General features: G+C 40.3%; 1 protein-coding gene across 5 annotated transcripts in view; it reads right to left on the bottom strand.

The window, feature by feature from the left end:
- NUP107 (nucleoporin 107) overlaps positions 1-21,530 on the bottom strand; it is a 44,162-nt gene that overhangs the window by 10,065 nt on the left and 12,567 nt on the right. For all 5 annotated transcript variants that reach the window (XM_059726077.1, XM_014595894.3, XM_059726076.1 and 2 more), the window contains 12 exons: positions 21,028-21,076; positions 19,628-19,699; positions 19,028-19,116; positions 17,809-17,887; positions 12,625-12,738; positions 8,380-8,470; positions 7,436-7,512; positions 6,759-6,818; positions 3,823-3,968; positions 3,673-3,721; positions 2,346-2,415; positions 1,668-1,786 (listed from right to left, as the gene is read on the bottom strand). In XM_059726077.1, the coding sequence (XP_059582060.1) occupies positions 1,668-1,786; positions 2,346-2,415; positions 3,673-3,721; positions 3,823-3,968; positions 6,759-6,818; positions 7,436-7,512; positions 8,380-8,470; positions 12,625-12,738; positions 17,809-17,887; positions 19,028-19,116; positions 19,628-19,699; positions 21,028-21,076 (1,015 nt within the window). The remainder of the gene's footprint in view (positions 1-1,667; positions 1,787-2,345; positions 2,416-3,672; positions 3,722-3,822; positions 3,969-6,758; positions 6,819-7,435; positions 7,513-8,379; positions 8,471-12,624; positions 12,739-17,808; positions 17,888-19,027; positions 19,117-19,627; positions 19,700-21,027; positions 21,077-21,530) is intronic.

Genomic DNA, 21,530 nt, shown 5'->3' with positions numbered 1-21,530 from the left:
TTCCTCTTCAGAAATCCTAAAGTTTAGTAATCAAGCTACAGGGTCTGCTGGTTATCAGAATATAAAATTTAAGAGACTCAAGCTGCATGTTAGCATCAAAATACAAATGCCTATAGCATTCCAGCATGGGCATTATCCAACACTTCTCAATCTCACTCAGTAGAATCAAAGTCTGAAAGCACACTGTGTGTACAAGCTTTTACTCTACCAGCTGTTAGAATCAGGTCTGTGCACACATACTCTCTGCACAACTAGGTTGCTATGCAATGGTCAGTAACTACTGAGTATGAGTGTGGCCACTGTGTCCAACAGTAAGCAAGAGTGGAAAGACTTTAGCCTCTCTAAAAGAACAACTTTATTGAAAGAGTCACAAGCAGCTGGGAAAAAACAAAGGGAAGTGGCAGTTAAACTTAGCATCTCAATCAACTCTCAACAGAATTTATAGCTAAAAGGTAAGCTTGAATCCACTGGCATTGGGAACCTCTATGACTACCATAATATGCAAGGGAATAGGGGGAAAAGACACTGAGACAGAAATAGCACTGCTGCTTGGGTATGCACACACACACCAACCTAATCAATGCATTAATCAATGTTGAATTTGCTCTTCACTCTGCCAGTGTTTATCAGAATCACTGTTTATTAGCATCAAAAGGGCTCTGCCCCATGTGATTCTAATAAGCAGTGGATGCTGTAGTCATCCTCTTTCAACTGTGCTTAATCATCTTCTCACCCCCTTCTGCTAAAAGTTTTATGTTCCTTTAGCTCTCTCTCTTTTTTAATCAAATTTAGATTCTACAGTTTCACTACTTCCTTGGTGCCTGGCTGAGAAAGAGATCCACCTATAGACTAAGTTTTGAAGAAAATCCTGACAAATTATTGAAGCATCAACTGTAGATATTGGAAAACAACTAGAGGGAAGGGCTAGGATAGGATCTGCATCAGGTAAGCTCTAATCATCTCTTGCCAGAATAGTTTGCAACTATCATCTTCTACTGAATTCATACCCACAAGATTTTTAGGTAGAAGAAATGGTTTTATAGTGCTTTTCATTATCTGGGATTGGTCATGAAGCTGAAGCTACACATTTCAAGGCAGTCTTTGTCTCTGAGAGGCAAGATGGGTATGCTATGGGTGTGGGTAAGCTTGAACACCTGACAGCTTCAGCTGGTGCAGAAATGGAGCTGCACATCTTAACTGGAGGACCTTAAAAGCAAATCAACACCAGGTGCAATTTCAGGTGCTGGTTATGATCCCTAAAAGCTTGAATTCTATGACATCTGGCTATCCATGAGACCTTGTCTTCCCTCATATCTATATTAGCCAAAATGCTCTTGACATCAATTCTTAAATCCAGAGACCAGCAGTAATGTGTCTCTCTCAGTGACAGGCTATGTTAGATTCTCCTTACAAAAGGATCTGAGAAGCACTGCAGGATACATTAAATTTGATTCTGTGTTTGTTTGATCTTTCCATTTTATTTTGATGATGAATTTGGATAATAGCATTGACAACTGGTCTATTTAGGTATATCACTGTTTGGCAGTCTATTTGTAATTTAGCCAACATTTGTGTATAGCTTATGCTATGAACTTTTATATTATAAAGCACATATTTTCAATGAAGGTCCCACTACACTAGACAGAATACAATTAAAATTAACTTACCTTTGTCTGAAGTCCCAGAGCGCGGAAAAATAGAATGAGATGCGTCACGAACCGAAGGAGGTGCCCTGGGAGGACACTTCTGTCTTTGGAGAGCCACTTGTTAAATTCATCCATCAAACCTACAGGCACCAAGTACACATTTATATTACCGTTAGGAAGAAAAGGGAGGCAAAGAAATATTTTAAAACAACATATATGCTCAATAAATAAAACATACATGTGGGAGCCAGAACACACCACCAAAACTGTATCAATTTGTAAAAATTTATGTGGTTGCCATGAAGTCTAGTTCTCATTCTGAAAAGTGATAATATAAAAGTATCATATACAAGTTCAAATTGATTTAATATAATTTTTTATTAAACTAATCTTTTTCCTACAAGTATTCAGATTTGAACACCTTCGTTACTAAATTAAAATTTTATCAATATTTGCTTCTAGAACTGCCAGGGTCAGTGTAACTTGGGGAAGCAGAGCTAAAATTCTGATAGCAGATGCTTTCTTGATCTCATCGTATCAGCCAGAAAAAAAATCAATTTAAGTTTCAGATTGAGTATGCATAGCTGGCAGTAATAAAACATGTTCACTTATGGAAGACTTCCATAAAGATCCTAAGTACTGTAATGAATTAACTTAAAAAAAAAAAATCATTTGAAAAAAACCAACCAAAAAACTTACCATCTACATCTCCCAAAATAATGAATTTCTGAATCACATGATAGTGTTCTTGATTCTCCTCTAAAACTCTCTGAAAAATGGATCAAATTTTCAGTTAAAAAACCCAACTGATGCATGATGAAGTATCACCTTTTACATGCAGAAAAGTAGGTTCCTCTCTGGTGTATCTGAATAAAAGGATACTGTGAAAAAACCCTCAGAGAGTACACTTGAAGTACAGCCTGCTACTATGGAGGTTATGTTATAAGGAGAGAACTGGTGAACAGAAAGGAAAAAAAAAAAAGCAAAAAGGAACAGGTTGATAAGCTAAGGCGTTAGTGCCTGGAGGATGAAGGGAGTGTGTGTGGATATCTAAGAGTGTGTTTTTCAGAGACAAGAATAAATATGAGGCTGCAGAAAATAGTGAGACACACCTAAGAGGATGATGGAGCAGATACAGGCACTTAAAGAAGACAGTGTGCCTTAAGGGGATTTAGGAGGCATTCCATCACAGACAGGAATACAAATGCAACTGTAAATAGCTCAACAATAAAATTCATCCTTGTCAGAGTTCCACAAGGTAGAAGGGATGGCAACTACACACTTAGTTAAACAACATAGATCTGCATGTTCTCCTTCAAACCATTCAGATGAACTCTATAAACACAGTGCTAGTATATTCCGGCAAATATTAATAGGGAAATTCTATGCAAGCAAAAAGGCATCTGATACATGTATAATTTTTAGTTTAAATTGATATGCTGCATATTAATAGTACAGCAGGTACCTAAAGTGAATAAAATCTTATACAGCTCAGATTTACACTATGCATGTTATATAAAAGCTTAAACATCTTAATAGCACATTTAACTTAATCATAGGTGAAAATTTTACCTGTTATAGCAAACAAGATTAGAAAAAGTTCTATTTTTACATTTTGCCCATTCTGTACATTTGATGGGACTTCATAATTGGCTTCACCGTTTCTTTAGTATAACCAGTCACTCTGGCATGGGGACAGAGCCAAGTATGCCTCATTTTTTAAATTTGATAGGTTTTCAGTTTGCCCATTTCCCTTTCACTGTCAAAGGTACTAAAAATATGAAGGAAGAGGAAATTTTTATCTTAATTCCTTTATATTCAAGAAAATATCTGCTGGAGACTGGGAATATATGTTAATTCTATAAAATGAGGAGATTAGAGTCTGACTGACTTTTAAAAAGTCCAACTTTACTTTTGATTTCTTCAGTCTCAGCGTATTATTTGTAAGATCATTCTCTTAAGTACCAAATTAAAAGTAGCTGCCCAAACAAACAATATCAATAAAAAAAGCACAATACATATTTACCTTTTTGTCTGTAGCCTGCAGTTCTTCAAAAACCTTTTCTAATGTCCAGCTTCACAAGGAAGAATGCAAGAAAAGTTAGTCTGAATAACGATTCTAGGTCACAGGGGACTTTTATTGAGGTTAAAATATATAATGCTACTGAAAACCTACTTTGTCTCTAAATACTCTCTGGGGAGTTCTTCCATCTCTTCTGTGCTCATTACTGATGTACGGATTTCCTGTTCTACAAGAGTGTCCACCATAACCCTGAAATATGCCCAAACTGTATCTTCCCAGGTGTCACAAACTGGAAGAAGCTTTATGTTTCAAACAGACAAACAAACGAAGACAAGAAAAACATCAACATTAACAAATCTGAAAAAATACCAGAATGAGATCATACAAATATGAGAGGCACAAGAATTTCTTAGGATGATAACTTTTATTGGACCAACTGCATAGTTGGGATACAGTTAGCCAAGCTTCAAAGGCAAGACATTCTCTTCAGATCTCCTGATGCAAAAGAATGTCTTGCCTTCAAAAGCTTGGCTCGCTCTATCCCAATTTTGCAGCTGATCCAGTAAAACAGGTGTCAAACATCTGTCTGCAGCCTTAATAGGGGACCTTCTCGCAGCAGCAGGCAGGTGCCTGGTTGAGACCTACAGTGCTGGAGCCCCAGCAGTACCACAGCTTGTTCCCGCAGTGGCAGCCAAGCACCCGCAATGTCAGTCTTCTTCCCATGGTGCTACTGAGGCTACAGCACTCTTGCTCTCACCCAGGTGCTTGGCAGACAACCCTGTAAAAGTCATGCCACTGGAGCCCCAGCACTGCAGGAAGACACCTAGCATTTCAGCTTGTTCTCATGGTTGCAGTCAATTACCCAGGTGAAATCAGTGGCATCATGGCTTATTCCTGTGGCTGCAGTCAATCATCCAGGCAAGAGCAGCAGCGCTAGAACCCCAGCACCACAGGAAGTCCAGCACCGCAGCTTGTCCAACAGTGGCAGCCAAGTGCCCAGGATGCCAGGCCTTTTCCAGGCAGTGACAGCAAGCACTTCATGCACTGGATCTGTCACGGGCAGGGGTCGAGACAAGATCTGGCCCGTGGGATTAACCTTATGCCATTGATCTGGGCCCACGGACCAATCATGTATAACGCATGCAGCCTATGGGGCCAAATCAGTTTGTCATCCCTGCAGTAAAAGATATCATCCTAAGAAATCCTTGCCTTTTGCATAATTCCTAGACTAGCATGGCTACACAACATAACTCTAACACTACTATCATACAAATGGCCATTTGAGATCAGATGTATGGTCTATTTAGTTGAGTGCCCTGTTTTAAGCAGCAGTCTGGGGCTTCAGTGAAAGGTACAAGAAAACTTGCAGTAGTTTAACCTTCCTAGTTAGAATTTTTTTTTTTTTTTAATTATTATGATGTGCTGAAGCATATCTTAGCTTTTAGTTTATATACTTTAGCTTTTCTTTGTTTACCTTGATATTGTAGCTCTAGAAGTTCTTGCTCCACTAAAATAAGATTCCCAAAGGAGCAAGGCCACCATTTGAGACTGAAAAAAAAATCAGTGAGATTTGTACCGTAGTGCACTTAAAACTCCCTTGAAATTCCCAGGCCTTTTGACTCCTCTCTGAATCCTGGCAAGTTCCTGGCATCAATGAATTTGTGTGGCAAGGAGTTCAAAAGGTTAACTTTAGGTTTCATTACAGTTCCTTCCCATAACAGTTCTAAATCTGATGACTTTCAATTCTGTCCAATGTCCCTCTATTTGTAGAAATGTCAATATTATTGCATAATTTTATCACATCTTTACATTAATTTCCTTTCTAAAGTAAACAATTGCCATAATCTCAAATTTTCACATGGAATCTTCTATGCCTTCATTCATTCCTCCTACTATTTTCTGAATCCCCCTCCTATGATACTTTTTCATGATGCAACAACCAGAACCAAACATTATATCCAAAGCAGAAGCATACTACCAAATCATACAATGACACACTAATGGTCTGTTCCTTTCCTTGTGCATCCCAGCATCACATCATTTTATTTTTGTTACTGTTACACATCAGAGGTTCACATGAAGAAATCTACAGCAATGCTCAAGTCCTTCAGTTACTAGTTAATGCAGTACTTAGAAAAGCCTACTCCTATATCTATGTGCCTCCACCTACCTATTCTGCCACTGAGGGTTGAATGACTACATAAAGAAAAAGCAGACAGAGCTTGTTAATACTTCAAGATAAAGGTGCAGAAGAAATTAAATACATCTGAACTGTCCCTAAGAAAAAAGGAGATTAATTTAAGATGTTAAAGTAGTCATAAGAAAAACTAAAGGAGGTAAAGTCTGGCTCAATATCATGAATACCTTCCAAAAGTAAGGCGAGGTTGCTATAGTCTCTTGAGGTTGTGAGAACCCAGTTATTTGAAATTTAAAATTATACTAGACAAGCCAATGACACAGTATTTTGTGTGTCAAGCAGAGATGGACTAGCTCAGCAGTTCTCAACCTTTTGCACCTCATGACCCATCAACCATTTTGTCAAAAAACCCTGGTCCCACCATGATAAAAAACAAAATCCCTGCAACATTTCACTGTTCAAGATAGCTGTTGATTCATCTATTTGAAGTGAAAACAACTTCGATTTTTTCAAAATCGGGCAATGAGTTGAAGTCCCATCTACACAACCTTCGCATCCCACCAGTGGGATGCGTCCCACTGGTTGAGAAACACTGGACTAGATAACCTAGCAGGGCTCTTCCCTCCCCAATCTGAAACATCCATGATTAGAGAGAAAGTAGTTTAATACCATCATCAAAGAATTCTGAAATACAGGCTAACCAAAATGGCAAAAGTAGAATTGGTTTTACTGGCCAAATGTATACATGTATTTATCTTGACTGCTTAATCAAATATGATAAAAGATGTCCACTACAATGGTAAATTTAGTGTTTCTTTTTTGGTTACTAAGCTTTTAGAAATGGAAGATATTATACAGGGAATTACTCTATTTTAAACAGCTGGCAGTCCGCTACGAGAAAAAAAACCCAACATATTTCCAACAAACATTACTTACATGAGGCACCACATACCTGTTTGAGGTTCCCACTGAGTGCTGCATAGATTGCTCTCTCATATCTATTAAACTGATCCTACAATAAACATTAAAAAAAAAAAAAACACCAAAAAGCAGAAATTTAGGAAGCTTGAGAGTTTTTTTCAATTGATGTCAGAATCGATTGACATTTTACTAGGTACTACTCCACACACAACTTATTTAATAGTTTCCACAAGAACTGAACTGTAGTGAGAGATGAACCTCCATGATGAATGGATCAAGAGCCCACTTACTCCAGAACCATTTTCTGCCAGTTACCAATCAGATCACTTCAACAAAAGGCACACAGCCAACAATATACCCAGCCAAGAGATACTACAATGGGGTGGGAAAATGTGATTTTTCCTGAGCTCATCACATGAGCTTATATAAACCAGACTGAAGGACAGTCCCTGTTATTTTATCCTACTCATATCTGCATGTTTACTCTCCTTAATCCATTTGCTGCAATAACTGGTTTCAGTTCCACATATTCATTAGGCCGCATAAATATGCTTAAGGAACACTTTTAGTAATATTGAAAACAAATTTCTATGAGAAACAAGTGCAAAAAGCAGAGACTTAACTATACAGAAGCTGACAGAAATATCAGTTCAATTAAAGCAAAGAAGTTTTCCATTTACAGTATCAAACAATTCAATATCATCTTACATCTTCCGCCATTCGCCAACAACTTATTTTCCAAATGCATCTGTATGGATTCCCTTCCACCGGTTCCAGCTCTGTTCCTACAAAGAAAATAATTTAAAAGCAGTTGGTATTCAAAATGGTACTAATTACTAACTGAATTTACATATTGCTGCTATTATGAGCACAATTTTCAACTCTGCTGGGACTTCCCCAAAAACATCAGATCCTTCTGAAGCTGAGGGAGACATCTGGCTCCAAAAGTAATTTCCTGGGAAATGTGGTATATTTCTGTTTTAAAATGATAGCACTTGGAAGTTTAGCCACAGGTTAGTTGATCACTGAAAAGATTTAACTTTTTTTTGGCGCTCAGTCTCTACATTAACTAGAAGCTCCATATTGATTTTGTTAACGTTGTTGAGATGTAGCCAAAAGCAAGGGCACGGAGCATGGGATACTGACTCAAAGATGCAGCAGGGCAGGAGGCTGGACTGTAAAGGGAGCTGTGTTCTCTCATTTTGGAATTCAGGCATAGAAAGGGGAGAGACTGGACTAGACAAGAGGCAATGTACAGAGGGGTAAGACGCTGGTGGGACACAGATGAGAAACAAAGGAATGAAGAAGACCCAGATGCAGAGGATTTGTTTTAAAGTGTTCTGAACAAGGTAAAAAGGGGCTTAGTGACTATACAAAGTGTATGCAAAGAAAATGGCAGGGAAAGGGGAAATCCATTTCACCCATGTGGCTGAAAGTATCGTTTTTTTCTGCATTTCCTTCTCCCATAAGTGGGAAGAGAAAGTATCAACTACAAAGATACAGAAGCCTCTCCCTCAATACACATAGCACTTGAGCATTTTTTTAAGAAACAAAGGCACTTTAAGCTGGCAAGGAAAGGCTTGTGCCTCTTTGAGACCAACTAGGCATCTAATGTTTTATGTTTATGTTTTATGCTCACTTGATGTGCATACCTCCATTTATGTTGGGATCATGATGCAATTTCCATCCTTCAAGTGTTGCAGCTCTCCAGGCCTGACCACATCGTTTGCACAGGCGTTGTGCCTGAAAAACAACAGACTCTCTCAGCAAGTCTTCCAGATGGTGAAAGTGCTTGTATCTAAGTGGTACTAGAGCCTGCTGGTTGCACAAAAACATTCTTATTCGCTAACTCATGCTTATGTTTCAAAAATTCTAAACTCAAACTAAGTTTTTGAGACATGAAAAATATTTACACAATAAATACAAGTATTACTGATTTTTAACACGATTAGAGTTTTGCAAAGATACAGGATGACAATTTTTTTCATTTAGTCCAACTCTTTGTAGATGGACTGATATAAAAAACTAACTTTTGTTTTATTTCCCAATGAATATACTAAATATTTTTAAGTCAGAAAATGCAAAAATGTTACTTCTCATTTTACAAAGACACCTTTCCCAGCTTAATCTGTTACTGTACATCTTTTACTTATAATTTGTTTTAGGTTAAATCTTTTATAGTTTGTGAAATCATACCCCTTGTTGCAAACACCTAAGACTTGGGGGATAAATGCCAGAAGTCCACAGGTGCCTTTAAAAATCCCATTTTGTGCTGACAAGGTGCATCACGCTATTCCCTGGCACAGTCTGTGTTATTTAAGAACTATATTTCTCCCAGGCTGGTTTTAGTGTCTTGTCTAGCAATATGAAACAGCAAGAATTAAAGTGTTAGGGAGAACAATAGGCTGATTAGCAGTAAGCAGATCTCTGTGAAGTAAACAGGCAGTGCTCAAGAGAGATTAATATGTAAGGACATTAGTAAAATAACTAAGTAACTTCATGATTGACAGAGAACAACCAAAATAGTATGGCAGACTTAAATTTTGGTTGTAATTTTTAAAAATCAAACTTTACTCTTTTCAAATAGTAAAATCTTCAATAAATTGACTTTTTGAAGAAGAAGGGAGAAGGGACTTAGAAAATGAGCATGTAGGTGATGCTGCAACTGGGAACCTTTTCTCCAGAGACATAGGACTGATCCTGCAAGAATACCGCTGGGTTAAGGGTACTGGCAGCACATGCATGCGCTATCCCTACCTCACCTCAACAATGTTTGATTACCAAAAAGGAGTATACCTCCTCTGCTCACACTTGTAGGGAGGCAGTTAGATGGGCCAAAGCTACCATGGAGCTGAGGATGGCATCCCAAGTTAAGGATAACAAGAAATTGTTTTTCAGCTCTATAGGGAGCAAAAGGAAGGCCCAGGGTGGAATAGGACCCCTACTAAATGGGCAGAAGCAATTGGTGACGGACAGGGGGGGACAAGGCTGAACTCCTCAATGAGTTCTTTGCCTCAGTGTTCCTAAGCGAGGGGCAAGACAAGCCTCTCACTGGGATTGTAGAGAGGCAGCAGCAGGGCGCCAGACTACCATGCGTAGACCCTGAGATGGTGCAGAGTCACTTGGAGGAACTGGATGCATTTAAGTCGGCAGGCCCAGATGAGCTCCACCCGAGGGTACTGAAGGCACTGGCTGATGTCATTGCACAGCCACTGGCGGGAATATTTGAACACTTGTGGCGCACGGGCCAAGTCCCGGAGGACTGGAAAAGGGCCAATGTGGTCCCCATTTTCAAGAAGGGGAGGAAGGAGGACCCGGGCAACTATAGGCTAGTCAGTCTCACCTTGATCCTTGGCAAAGTCTTTGAAAAAAATTATCAAGGCTCACATTTGTGAGAGCCCAGCAGGACAAATTATGCTGAGGGGAAACCAGCACAGGTTCATAGCAGGTAGATCATGCCCGACTAATCTAGTGTCTTTTTATGACCAGGTTACAAAATGCCTGGACGCAGGAGTAGGGGTTGACATCATATACTTAGACTTCAGGAAGGCCTTCGATACAGTATCCCACACCATACTGGTGAACAAGTTAAGAGGCTGTGACTTGGATGACTACGCAGTCCAGTGGGTGTCGAATTGGCTAGAGGGTCGCACCCAGAGAGTTGTAGTGGATGGGTCGGTATTGACCTGGAAGGGTGTGGGCAGTGGAGTCCTGCAGGGCTTGGTCCTAGGACCGATACTCTTCAATGTCTTCATCAGCAACTTGGACGAAGGAGTGAAGTGTACTCTGTCCAAGTTTGCAGATGACACAAAAACGTGGGGAGAAGTAGACACGCCGGAGGGCACGGAACAACTACAAGCAGACCTGGACAGGTTGAACAAATGGGCAGAAAACAACAGAATGCAATTCAACAAGGCGAAGTGCAAAGTGCTGCACCTAGGGAGGAAAAATGTCCAGCATACCTACTGCCTAGGAAATGACCTGCTTGGTGGAACAGAAACAGAAAGGGATCTTGGAATCCTAGTGGACTCCAAGATGAACATGAGCCGGCAGTGTGACGAAGCCATCAGAAAAGCTAATGGCACTTTATCGTGCATCAGCAGATGCATGACAAACAGATCCAAGGAGGTGATACTTCCCCTCTATCGGGCTCTAGTCAGACCGCAGCTGGAATACTGAAGTGCGGTGCCCAAAGCTGCACGCAAGAAGGATGTGGATAATCTGGAGAGGGTCCAGAGAAGGGCCACTCATATGGTTAAGGGCTTGCAGGCCAAGCCCTACGAGGAGAGACTGGGGCACCTGGACCTCTTCAGCCTCCACAAGAGAAGGTTGAGAGGAGACCTTGTGGCTGCCTATAAGTTCATCACGGGGGCACAGGAGGGAATTGGTGAGGTTTTATTCACCAAGGCACCCCCAGGGGTTACAAGAAATAATGGCCACAAGCTAGCAGAGAGCAGATTTAGACTGGACATTAGGAAGAACTTCTTCACAGTTAGAGTGGCCAAGGTCTGGAACAGGCTCCCAAGGGAGGTGGTGCTCTCCCCTACCCTGGAGGTCTTTAGATAAGCATCTAGCTGGGGTCATCTAGACCCAGCACTCTTTCCTGCCTATGCAGGGGGTCGGACTCGATGAGCTATTGAGGTCCCTTCCGACCCCAGAATCTATGAATGTTATACTTCCTTTCAGATCTGTAGGCAGTGAACTTATACCACAAATTCTGTAAGTTAGCAAAAGAACCAGAACTATATTTAGCTACAGGATTAATGGAAAAGAAAAGCAATCTGCTGGTGAAAACAAAGATTCTTAATTTTATAGTCAAGCCTATCCACAGGTACTTTCAGAGAGATTTTACTTCTGAAGTCCCTGTCAAGCTGTAAATGCAACGGAAACAGAACCCCCCCCCCCCCCCCCCCCAAAAAAAAAAAAAAGAGTAGAATACAATAAGTGGAGTCATTTCATATACATTTGAAAGCAATTAATAAGTTTTTACACATCATCCTGACAGGGTGAAACCTTAAATTTTACTGTCAGATGATCAGGTGCTATTTTCCTAGTTTGAAATTAGAGTTAAATGTAAGAAATTATTAATTGTTAATATCTAAACAATCATAATAGTAATATATCAATGGAGGAAAAAGTGTATTTGTAATGAAGGTACTTTTTAGAAATCTGAGAACTGATTTTATATTCCAAGTTTGTGCTGTTCTAACATATAACGGACATGCACATGACAATGTAGTACTCACAAGACATCCATCTTGCAAGTTCCATTCATGCATTATATAGCATTCCACCATCAGTGCAAAACTACCACAGTAACAAGTCTGATAATTAGCATGCTAGCTTAACAGCATCAAAAACTGAAGTTCAGCTTATTTACTGTAACCATCCTCAACTCATGAAGTTGCATCAGTATAGCTAAAGTCTTAATTAAACCTGTGCAAACCTCTAGATGCAGAAAATTCATATAATTTTAAGCCTGGCTTATAGCAGTTCAGCTGACAACTACAGTTACGTAAAAGTTGAACTGCTATAAGCCAAGTTTAAACTGTATGAATATGCAGGCACAGAGCTCTGCATTAGTTGCAACAAAATCAGGGCGCCTATACATGAGCATCAGGCTCCAGCAGCCTCCTGCATCTCATATATCAGCATCCCTGTGTTTAAAAATGGAGGCATTGAATGAGCTTTAGTTCAAGTTCTCCCGCTACCATTTTTAAGCGCAGGATACTGATAACAGGTGACACAATGGCACTTCAATTACAGCAGCTCTCAGAGCTGCTCTAATTAAAGCGCCCCCCCCCCCCTCCTCCCTGCCCAAGCACATGTAAAAGTGCCCTTAGCTTGTAAAATGTTGATATAAACTCTAAGCAATGCACACTACAAGTGCCTCTTACCTCATCTGTCATTCCTGCTCTGATAAGTGTGAAAAGGTACTTGAGTAACCTTGCATCATCTTCCCGATCCAAGTCATCAAGTGGCATTTTCTGTCTTATGGAAGCATCTGGATCCTGCAAGGGAAAGCAATAATCAGTGAAACCTTTATTCTACACACTGCAGATATTTGTCTCCGTCAATGCATAAAGATTATAAGTGACAGTAAACCAGTCTGTAATCACTTTTCCCTGTTGAGGCAGCAGTCTGACAAGCTGCATAAAATTTGGCATGCTATTCTCTCTTCCTTCTTCCTCAAACATTTTCTCTCCTACTCACTGGTCAGTAGCCCTGGGCAATTACTCACCTGTTTACTAATTTCAATCTCTATACCCATAACTCCTTTATCCTCAGGCTCTTTTCACCTATATATTATTCCCCCACCCTTCAGCCTTCCTTATCACTTGCATTTCTAACCACCAGAACATCTCTCCCTTCTTTTCTAGGAATTCACAGAAGTTTGTTTGCATTGCACAGACTTCTCTCTCTCTTGTGAATAATGTATTTAAGTTACATGTCTGCTTTCACACAGTTATTAGCATCTTATACTCCCTTCTATAAAACAGCTAATGACAAACTTGATCACAATCTTTTCTTGAACAGCCCCTCCTACCATGGTTTCCTTCAATTAAGAAAGTATATCACTGTTCCTAAACTCACAAATCAGTACTGTGAGTGCTTGTTTAAGGACGTTTATTTGGGCATCTCTAATATTTTGGGGAATTAAAAAAAAAAAAAAGGTGGTGGAAAGTATTTCTACAAAAAGGGAGAAGGTTGAAAGGGAAAGAAAATCCATGCATCTAAATAACATAGGATTAGAAGAGACTTATGGATCATCAAGTTGAGTCTTCTGTAATCAAACTAATCCAGGTCTTAAAATCCCCAATAACTGATCAAGTTACATCTCAAAAAATCATTCCGTTTCTTACTCTCACTACTCCGATGAGAAGGCTGTTGCAGAACCTCATTTTCTCCGACTGTTAGAAGCTTCTTTTTAATTTCCAGTCTAAACTTAATTCATAGCTAGCTGATACCTATTTGGTCTTGTGCCAAAGTTGTCCTTTAGTTTAAATCCTTGGTCCCTGGTGTATTTAGTGTGTGTACAGGAAAACAATAAATACCCACTCCTTCCCAGGCTAAACATGCCTAGCTCTTTCCATTTTGTCAAAACAGGATCTACATTTCTCAAATAATTCTATGGTGGTGTAAGAGCAATGTGGGGCTGTGATGGTAGAAATTGTGCAAGAGGCAAGCATTTCCTCAGGCAATATCTTTTACTGGACCAACTATGTAGTCTGAAAGTGATCAGAAAACTCACCAAACTACAGCTTATGGTCAACAAAGATCAGACAATGAGAGAAATATTCCTAGCCCTTCTGCTCTTGGCTTTCAAACAGCTCCCTAACCTTGCTCAACTCATCAGCAGAAGCAAACTCTCCACTGCCTAACAGACATCAAGTGGAACACAGCCTTGCCCTGCCAAGAAATGCTTAACCTGTGACGCTTCCTCTGCCTGATGAAGGGTAATTGTACCCAAAAGCTTGCAAAGAAGAATTTTTCTAACTATTTGAGTTGGTCTAATAAAAGATCTATAATCATTTACCCAAAGAACCTTGTCTAACCTGTCAGCACATCTCCACTACCACTACTACTAACATGCCTCCGCAGCCCCATAACAAAACCATCAGAATCCACGGTTCCTACCCATGCTTTTCCCAAAATGCAATATAGCTGATCCAATGTACCAAGTGTCCTCGCAACAAGCAGACCTGCAAGCAGAACTGGACAGGTTGGACAAGCAGGCAGAAAACAACAGAATGCAGTTCAACAAGGAGAAATGCAAAGTGCTGCACCTAGGGAGGAAAAATGTCCGGCACACCTACTGCCTAGGAAATGACCTGCTTGGTGGAATGGAAGCGGAAAGGGATCTTGGAGTCCTAGTGGACTCCAAGATGAACATGAGTCAGCAGTGTGACGAAGCCATCAGAAAAGCCAATGGCACTTTATCATGCATCAGCAGATGCATGACGAATAGATCCGAAGAGGTGATACTTCCCCTCTATCGGGCGCTGGTCAGACCGCAGTTGGAGTACTGCATGCAATTCTGGGCACCGCACTTCAAGAGAGATGCAGATAACCTGGAGAGGGTCCAGAGAAGGGCCACTCATATGGTTAAGGGCTTGCAGACCAAGCCCTACGAGGAGAGACTAGAGAACCTGGACCTTTTCAGCCTCCGCAAGAGAAGGTTGCAAGGCGACCTTGTGGCTGCCTATAAGTTCATCACGGGGGAACAGAAAGGAATTGGTGAGGTTTTATTCACCAAGGCGCCCCCGGGGGTTACAAGAAATAATGGCCACAAGCTAGCAGAGAGCAGATTTAGATTGGACATTAGGAAGAACTTCTTCACAGTTAGAGTGGCCAAGGTCTGGAACGGGCTCCCAAGGGAGGTGGTGCTCTCCCCTACCCTGGGGGTCTTCAAGAGGAGATTGGATATGCATCTAGCTGGGGTCATCTAGACCCAGCACTCTTTCCTGCCTATGCAGGGGGTCGGACTCGATGATCTATTGAGGTCTCTTCCGACCCTAACATCTATGAATCTATGAACAACTAGGTGGGTAAAACAAAGCAACTACACAGTAGAACGCGTTCTACGAACTCTCATAGAAAAAACATGAAGGACAGAGACCCACCCTGCCTCCACCCCATTAGGAGTACAATTCTCACAGAACAAACACTCCCACTCTGATCTCACTATCCTCATGTTCAAGAGAAATCTAATTAACACCTTTATAAGGCAAACTTGGGGACAGACATGCATAAGCTGCTCCAGACACTAAGAACCAAGGACTGAACAATGCCACATCAGGGTGGATTTGATTTAAATCAAATAGATTCAAATCATGATTAACATCACTGGTCGGGAAGCCTAGATTTAATCATTGGTTTCTACAAAAAGTGCATTCTTGCTGTTTGATGTCCTTTATTTGTTTAACTTCTCAAAACCTTGCACTTTTAGAGAGAGGCAAGGGCTTGACTCTGTGTACACAAACTTTCAGAGACAAGAGGGCTGATTGGTGGGTAATCAGCAGGGATCTGGGTTTTCCGTTTCCCATGGAAAAACAGAGAAAACCATGGATTCCTTCCTTTTTACCGTGGAGAAAATGTGGATTTTCCCTTTTAGCAGAGAAATCTGCAGATTCTCCGCTTTTGCAAAGAGCTCTTGCAGACTGGCACAGTTCCAGCTTGCTAGAGCTGACTGCAGAAAGGGTGGGAAACCTCCAACCTCGCCTGGAGGGGGAGGAGAGGGGGAAGGGCACAGCCTGAGCCTCTAAGTCATCCAAGGCTGGGCTCAGGCTCACTCTTCACCCCTGGAGCCTGGAGGTAAGTGGGGCAGGGCTGGGGGAAAGTAGCTAGGGGCTGAGACGGCATGCTGGGCGCCGCTGGCCCCAGGCAGCACACAACAGTGCTTCCTTACCCCCGCCCCTCCCATCTCAGCCTGTTCCCAGGAGCAGGGCCAGGGGGTGAGGCAGGGGTGCCCCTCTGTGGGCGGCACACACACTGGCTGGCCAGGGGGATTCGCACACTGTGGCTTTGCAGGCAGGCAGCATGGGGCGTGGCAGTGGTGGCTGCCACATTTGGGCCACACACGTCACCCGGCCAGCTGGCCGACAGGGAGAGAGGGGGTGGCTTGCACGTGGCGACTGCCACCGTACCACTGCTGCTGCCCCTCGCGTCCGCGGACCTGGGGGGGAGACGGATGGATGAGACGACGACGACGACACATCTTGCGCCCAGCGGATGCATCTGCACAGGCGTGGCTTCATAGGCAAGCAGAAGTGGTGGCAGCCCTGTGTGAGAGCCCCCCCAGCCAGCACGCAACCACCACCCTGTGGAGCTGTGCAGCCAGTTGTGGCACAGAAGCAGTGGTGGCTGCCACATGTGAGCCTGAGCCTCCCCCCACCAGCCTGCTAGCCAAGCAACATGTGCGCTGCCTGCATGCTGTTGCTGCCACTGCCACACCCCACGCTGCTTGCCCATAAAGCCATGTGGCCATGTGGCATGGGGTGTAGCAGCAGAATTGGGGTGGTGGCTGTCATGTGCAAACCCCTACTTCCTGATTTGGCTCCCCCAACACCTTCCCTTTCCTCTGCCCTGCCCTCCACACACACTTACCTACTGGGGTGGGTGTCAGTATCTGTGCGTGTGTGTTTGTGGCTCTGTGTGTGGGTCTGGGGGGCTGTTGGGGGGGGGGGAGGAGAAGGGAGTAAGGGGCACCAGCAGCACCAGTGGGGTGGGGGGTGGTTTGTGTTGGGGGATTTAATTTTAATCACAGATCTGTGATTATTAAATCAGAGAATTTGCAATTTAAAAAAAAAGGAGAAAACAAGGATCCCTGGTAATCAGGTGTTATCTCTCATCTCCATATACTTTTGTTAACAGGGATGTTATCTCTGGAGACAAGTCCAGTCTGAGAACTGAAACAAAGCATCACAGAGATATTTAATGAGCTCTTCTAGACTGAGCACTGAGTCCCACTGGATAGAGTGGTTACATGAATATATCATTTCAAATAGTACATGATTAGCAGCTATAATCCCTATTCCACAATGATATCTTTGAGCTTTAACATATTTTAAATTAAAATCATCTTTATATAGGTTGTTTGTTTTTTTTTAAGTATCTTAACAAAAAAACACCAAAATACAATTAAATAAAAAAACTGATTTAAATAAAAAATGTGAATTTTAAACTTTTTAAAAGCTTGTTCCAGTTTGAATTCACCTATTCAACATGAGCAAGCAGAATTATACACAATATTACAGATGCAATCTTCCCAGTGCCTTGGCATTAATATTTCTTTATCTCTACTGTGAACTTCACTTCATAGATCTACTGGATACAAAAAGTCATGGACTAAATATAGACACCGGGATTTATGACACATTATAACCTGCCTATCTGAGAACTCCAGGTAACTTCTCTACAGTTTACTAGCTGTATTCTTTCACCAGGTCAGCATTGCCTTTCCCCAGCCCACCCATCTATTTTTGTGGAAGTTGTGTCATTTAAAAAAAACAAAACCCTATTAATCACATATACAATTTATTGCTACTCTGAAATCAAACTTCATTTAAAATAATACTTACTAATTCAGTTACCAGGGGCCGACTGCTTCCAACATGTGTGTTTAGGCGTCTCTGCTTCAAGATATGTAGAGTGTTCTCCCTGAAGACAGCAAAATAAGTTATTTTTAGAAACACATTTAAGCTACCATCAAAAAAGAAGTAATGCATATTTTGATTAAGGACACCAAAAGTACATAAGCCAAAATGGACACAGTTTGGAAACTGTATACACTGAGAATCATTCAGATGTAAACCTGAATTAATCTGAAAACATGAAAGTGTAACATCACAAGGTATGTGATCCAATTAATCTAGATCAGTTCTCTTTCAAAAGCCTAACTCATAAGCCAATCATTCACTTGTCCAAATTATGGAATCATTCCACCCTAAGATAAATCTAGGACAGTACATTAAGATCAGGACCAACTCAATATTTCAGAATTTATCATCATTAGCTTTTAAAATATGATTAATTATAGAGATGAGAGAGACATGTGGTATTTGATATTTTCTATCTTGAAACCCATTGCTAATGGTGTGTAAAACAGTAACTACTGTTGTGAAAAGTTTATTAACTAAGGTAAAAGAAGTGATCACTGTAAAAAAAAAAAAATACATAATAGTATGATCCACTTTATCCAGCTTAAATAATACTACAACCTGGCTAACAGGTGGCCATCTAATATCACTTTTTACTTCCATTGCAATATACCCAAAAAGCTCAAAACAGAGATTAAGGTTCCATTGTACTGGGCACTGTGCAAACAACACAGATATCACTTTGCTGGAGAGAAATAATATTCTAGTTTGTATTTTCAAAATCCTATAAATAAGCAAATGAGGAATATGGCAACAGTGAAGAAACATCTATAAAGGATAGCCACAGTGATGTCAGCAGCCTAACAACTATGGGCAAATGAATTCTTTTCCTTCATGGACACTGTAACACACACACACACACACACACACACACACACACACACACACACACACACACACACACACACACACACACACACACACACACACACACACACACACACTATTAATTTACTCCCAGGTTAATCTTAAACCATTCACTTTAACACTCACTTAACCCCAGAGAAACACACCAATTCTTTTCTTGAAAATCCCTGCATCAACTATTAGAATCAAAACCTAAACCTTACCTTCTCAAATTGCTAAGACTTAATGAAGAATAATACAAGAAAAGAAAAGCCACAAGGGTTCTATGACTCACCAATACACAGATTTTGCATAAAACTCAATGTTGTCAGAAAAATCTCCAATTTCATCTTTGGCAATGCTCTCTAACCAATCTACCACCAGCTGGAAAAAAAATGAAGGGTGGTTATTTTTTAACAAACAACACTGCTGCAAATGTTACAATACCCCCCCCAACCCCTTACAGTATTCTGGTCTGTTCATGTATACTAATGAATTTGAAATGCATTTATCTGCATATCACTCCACTCTCATTTCCAAAATATCCAGCAGAACTGCCTGCGCTCACATCTGTTAGTGGCTGCAGTTAGAGCAATACGGCTTAACAGTTAAAGAAGCTCAATATGTAAAGAATGAGAAGCATAGCACCCAGGACTGCTAAACCTCTTCCCTTCTAATATATACATCTCAAGAGCACATCTGAGCTACAGCAGGCCATTCACACATAGTATGTGTAAGGTCCTATTGAGATTATAGAAAAAAATTCAGTTAGTTATCAAGAAATCTATTACATTAGGAGTTAAAATACCTCAGAGAACTTGCATGACTCAAAAAGTGTACCAAATGTCCAAAATTTATCCATTCCTATCTCTCTCTTAAAATTGTTCTGTCCTACCTGGCTCTGTCGAACCAATGAATCCTTCTGAAATAAGATGCTCACGGCCATCTTTTCACTAGCATTTAGAACCTATTTAAGAAAAAAAATCCTGATTATTTTGGAGTATATAAGAGGATGTGTGTCACTAGAATACATGCAATATACCATATTGTTTTCTGAATAGACAAAACTAGAGGGGAAAATACTTGTAGGAAACTGGTAAATGTGATATTTAGGAAAGACTTAATATTGTTTGTATTGCCTCTCTCACTTGAGAGGAAGCTTTATATTAAGAAATAAAGTCATGGAGAAGTATGACTGAAGAATCAATTTGTTACAAATTAGATGATGACACCAAATAATGGTTCTTCATGAGTCTGGTTAGGTTGTTCAAGTATCCTTTTCAGATTTGAATAAAAATAAAAAGGGGTATTTATCCAAGACCCTTAGCACCCCACATAACAGTATAAAACAAAAATGGAATTAAGCATACATAAGATTCTAAGATTCTCCTTCCATATAAATTTATCTCTATTATCAAAAAGACGTAAAGGTTTTTTTGGGTTTTTTTATTTATTCATTTTTGCAGAGAAAGGGTGGGAGGACAAACTGCAGGAAGGGGGTTGATTTTTGGCAGAGATAAATTTAATTTAGATATGCTGATAGGCACTTCCCTCCTGAATTAAAATAGCTTCTACTGATGTTGCAAGACAAAAAAGAGTATCTGCAGTTCACATTTCACAAAATTATTTTATCTTTCTAAATTTATTCTATCAGCACAGATTACAACAGTACTTTGTTATACAAAGAGCAAGGAGACATGCAGCCTAGAAAGGGGTTTCAAAACTCCAGCTTCTCTAAAGGAATAAAGATTGTGAAATATTAGAAATCCTGAGACTCCGCGATGAAACAGTACTTCAAGGAAGTGTCTGAACTCTTGCCTATCCCCAGAGGAATATCATAGTCTAGGTTGATGGAACGTGTCAGAATGGACAAACATCTACTCATAACAGTGATTTTCAACCAGGTGCTGGGGCAGGATCAGGCTCTCCCTGCCTAGCTGCTCTTCCACCCCCACTACCTGCTCCCTCTGCAAGGAAGTATAAATACATTTGTTTTTGAAATAGGGTGCCACTGAGTTCACAAAAGTTCACAGGAGTGCCTCAAGTCTGATGAGAGGTGCTGTGAATCTAAAAAGGATCAGAACCACTCACTTCCAATTGTACACATGAGGATTCCATGTTATAAATATGCAGTTTTTAAATCTTCATCTCCATTTGGATAATGGAATCAGTTTCAATTTGTTTATATTCACTTTTACTTTCAACCTTCAAGTAGAACACTTAGATAGCAAACAATGTAGACAAGTGGTTTTAAATTTTAAAGCTTGAAAAGGCTTGCTATAGCACAAAACTTACTGCAATATCAAATGCAGTTTCATCTTCTAGGGCAGACTGTATTCTATCTCTAAAAAGTGAAGCACAAATATTATCAAAGTTAATACTAAGATTGTTAATTCATCCAGAATATAACAAGATGTTATTTCAACCAGAAGTACTAACTTATTGTAAAAACAACTTTAGAAATATTCCTACACTTAATTTACATGCTAGGAAGTAAAACAGTAATACAACTGGGTGGCTACTTACCAGTTTGAACATACACATTATTTCCATCAATAAATGGTTATTAAATTAAAAGACTTAAACTGCACTGCTTAGCATAAATGCACGACAGTTCTTAATAAAGAAGATGAATTTAACATAGACTGTATGATTGGTAAAAAAAATAATGTAATTGTTAATGTCAGATTTAAAGCTGAAGAGAAGAATTTAAGCAAGTGCTCCATCTCTCTTATTTTATTTAAAAATACTTGAGTGAAGAGCCTAGGAAATAACTGACAGAGAAGAGTAAAGCTAGA

The sequence above is a fragment of the Alligator mississippiensis genome, chromosome 4 (assembly GCF_030867095.1).
Source record: "Alligator mississippiensis isolate rAllMis1 chromosome 4, rAllMis1, whole genome shotgun sequence".
NCBI classification, from domain to species: Eukaryota; Metazoa; Chordata; order Crocodylia; family Alligatoridae; genus Alligator; species Alligator mississippiensis.
Note: the sequence above shows the minus strand (reverse complement) of the source record. Positions and strands in the feature narration are given on the sequence as shown.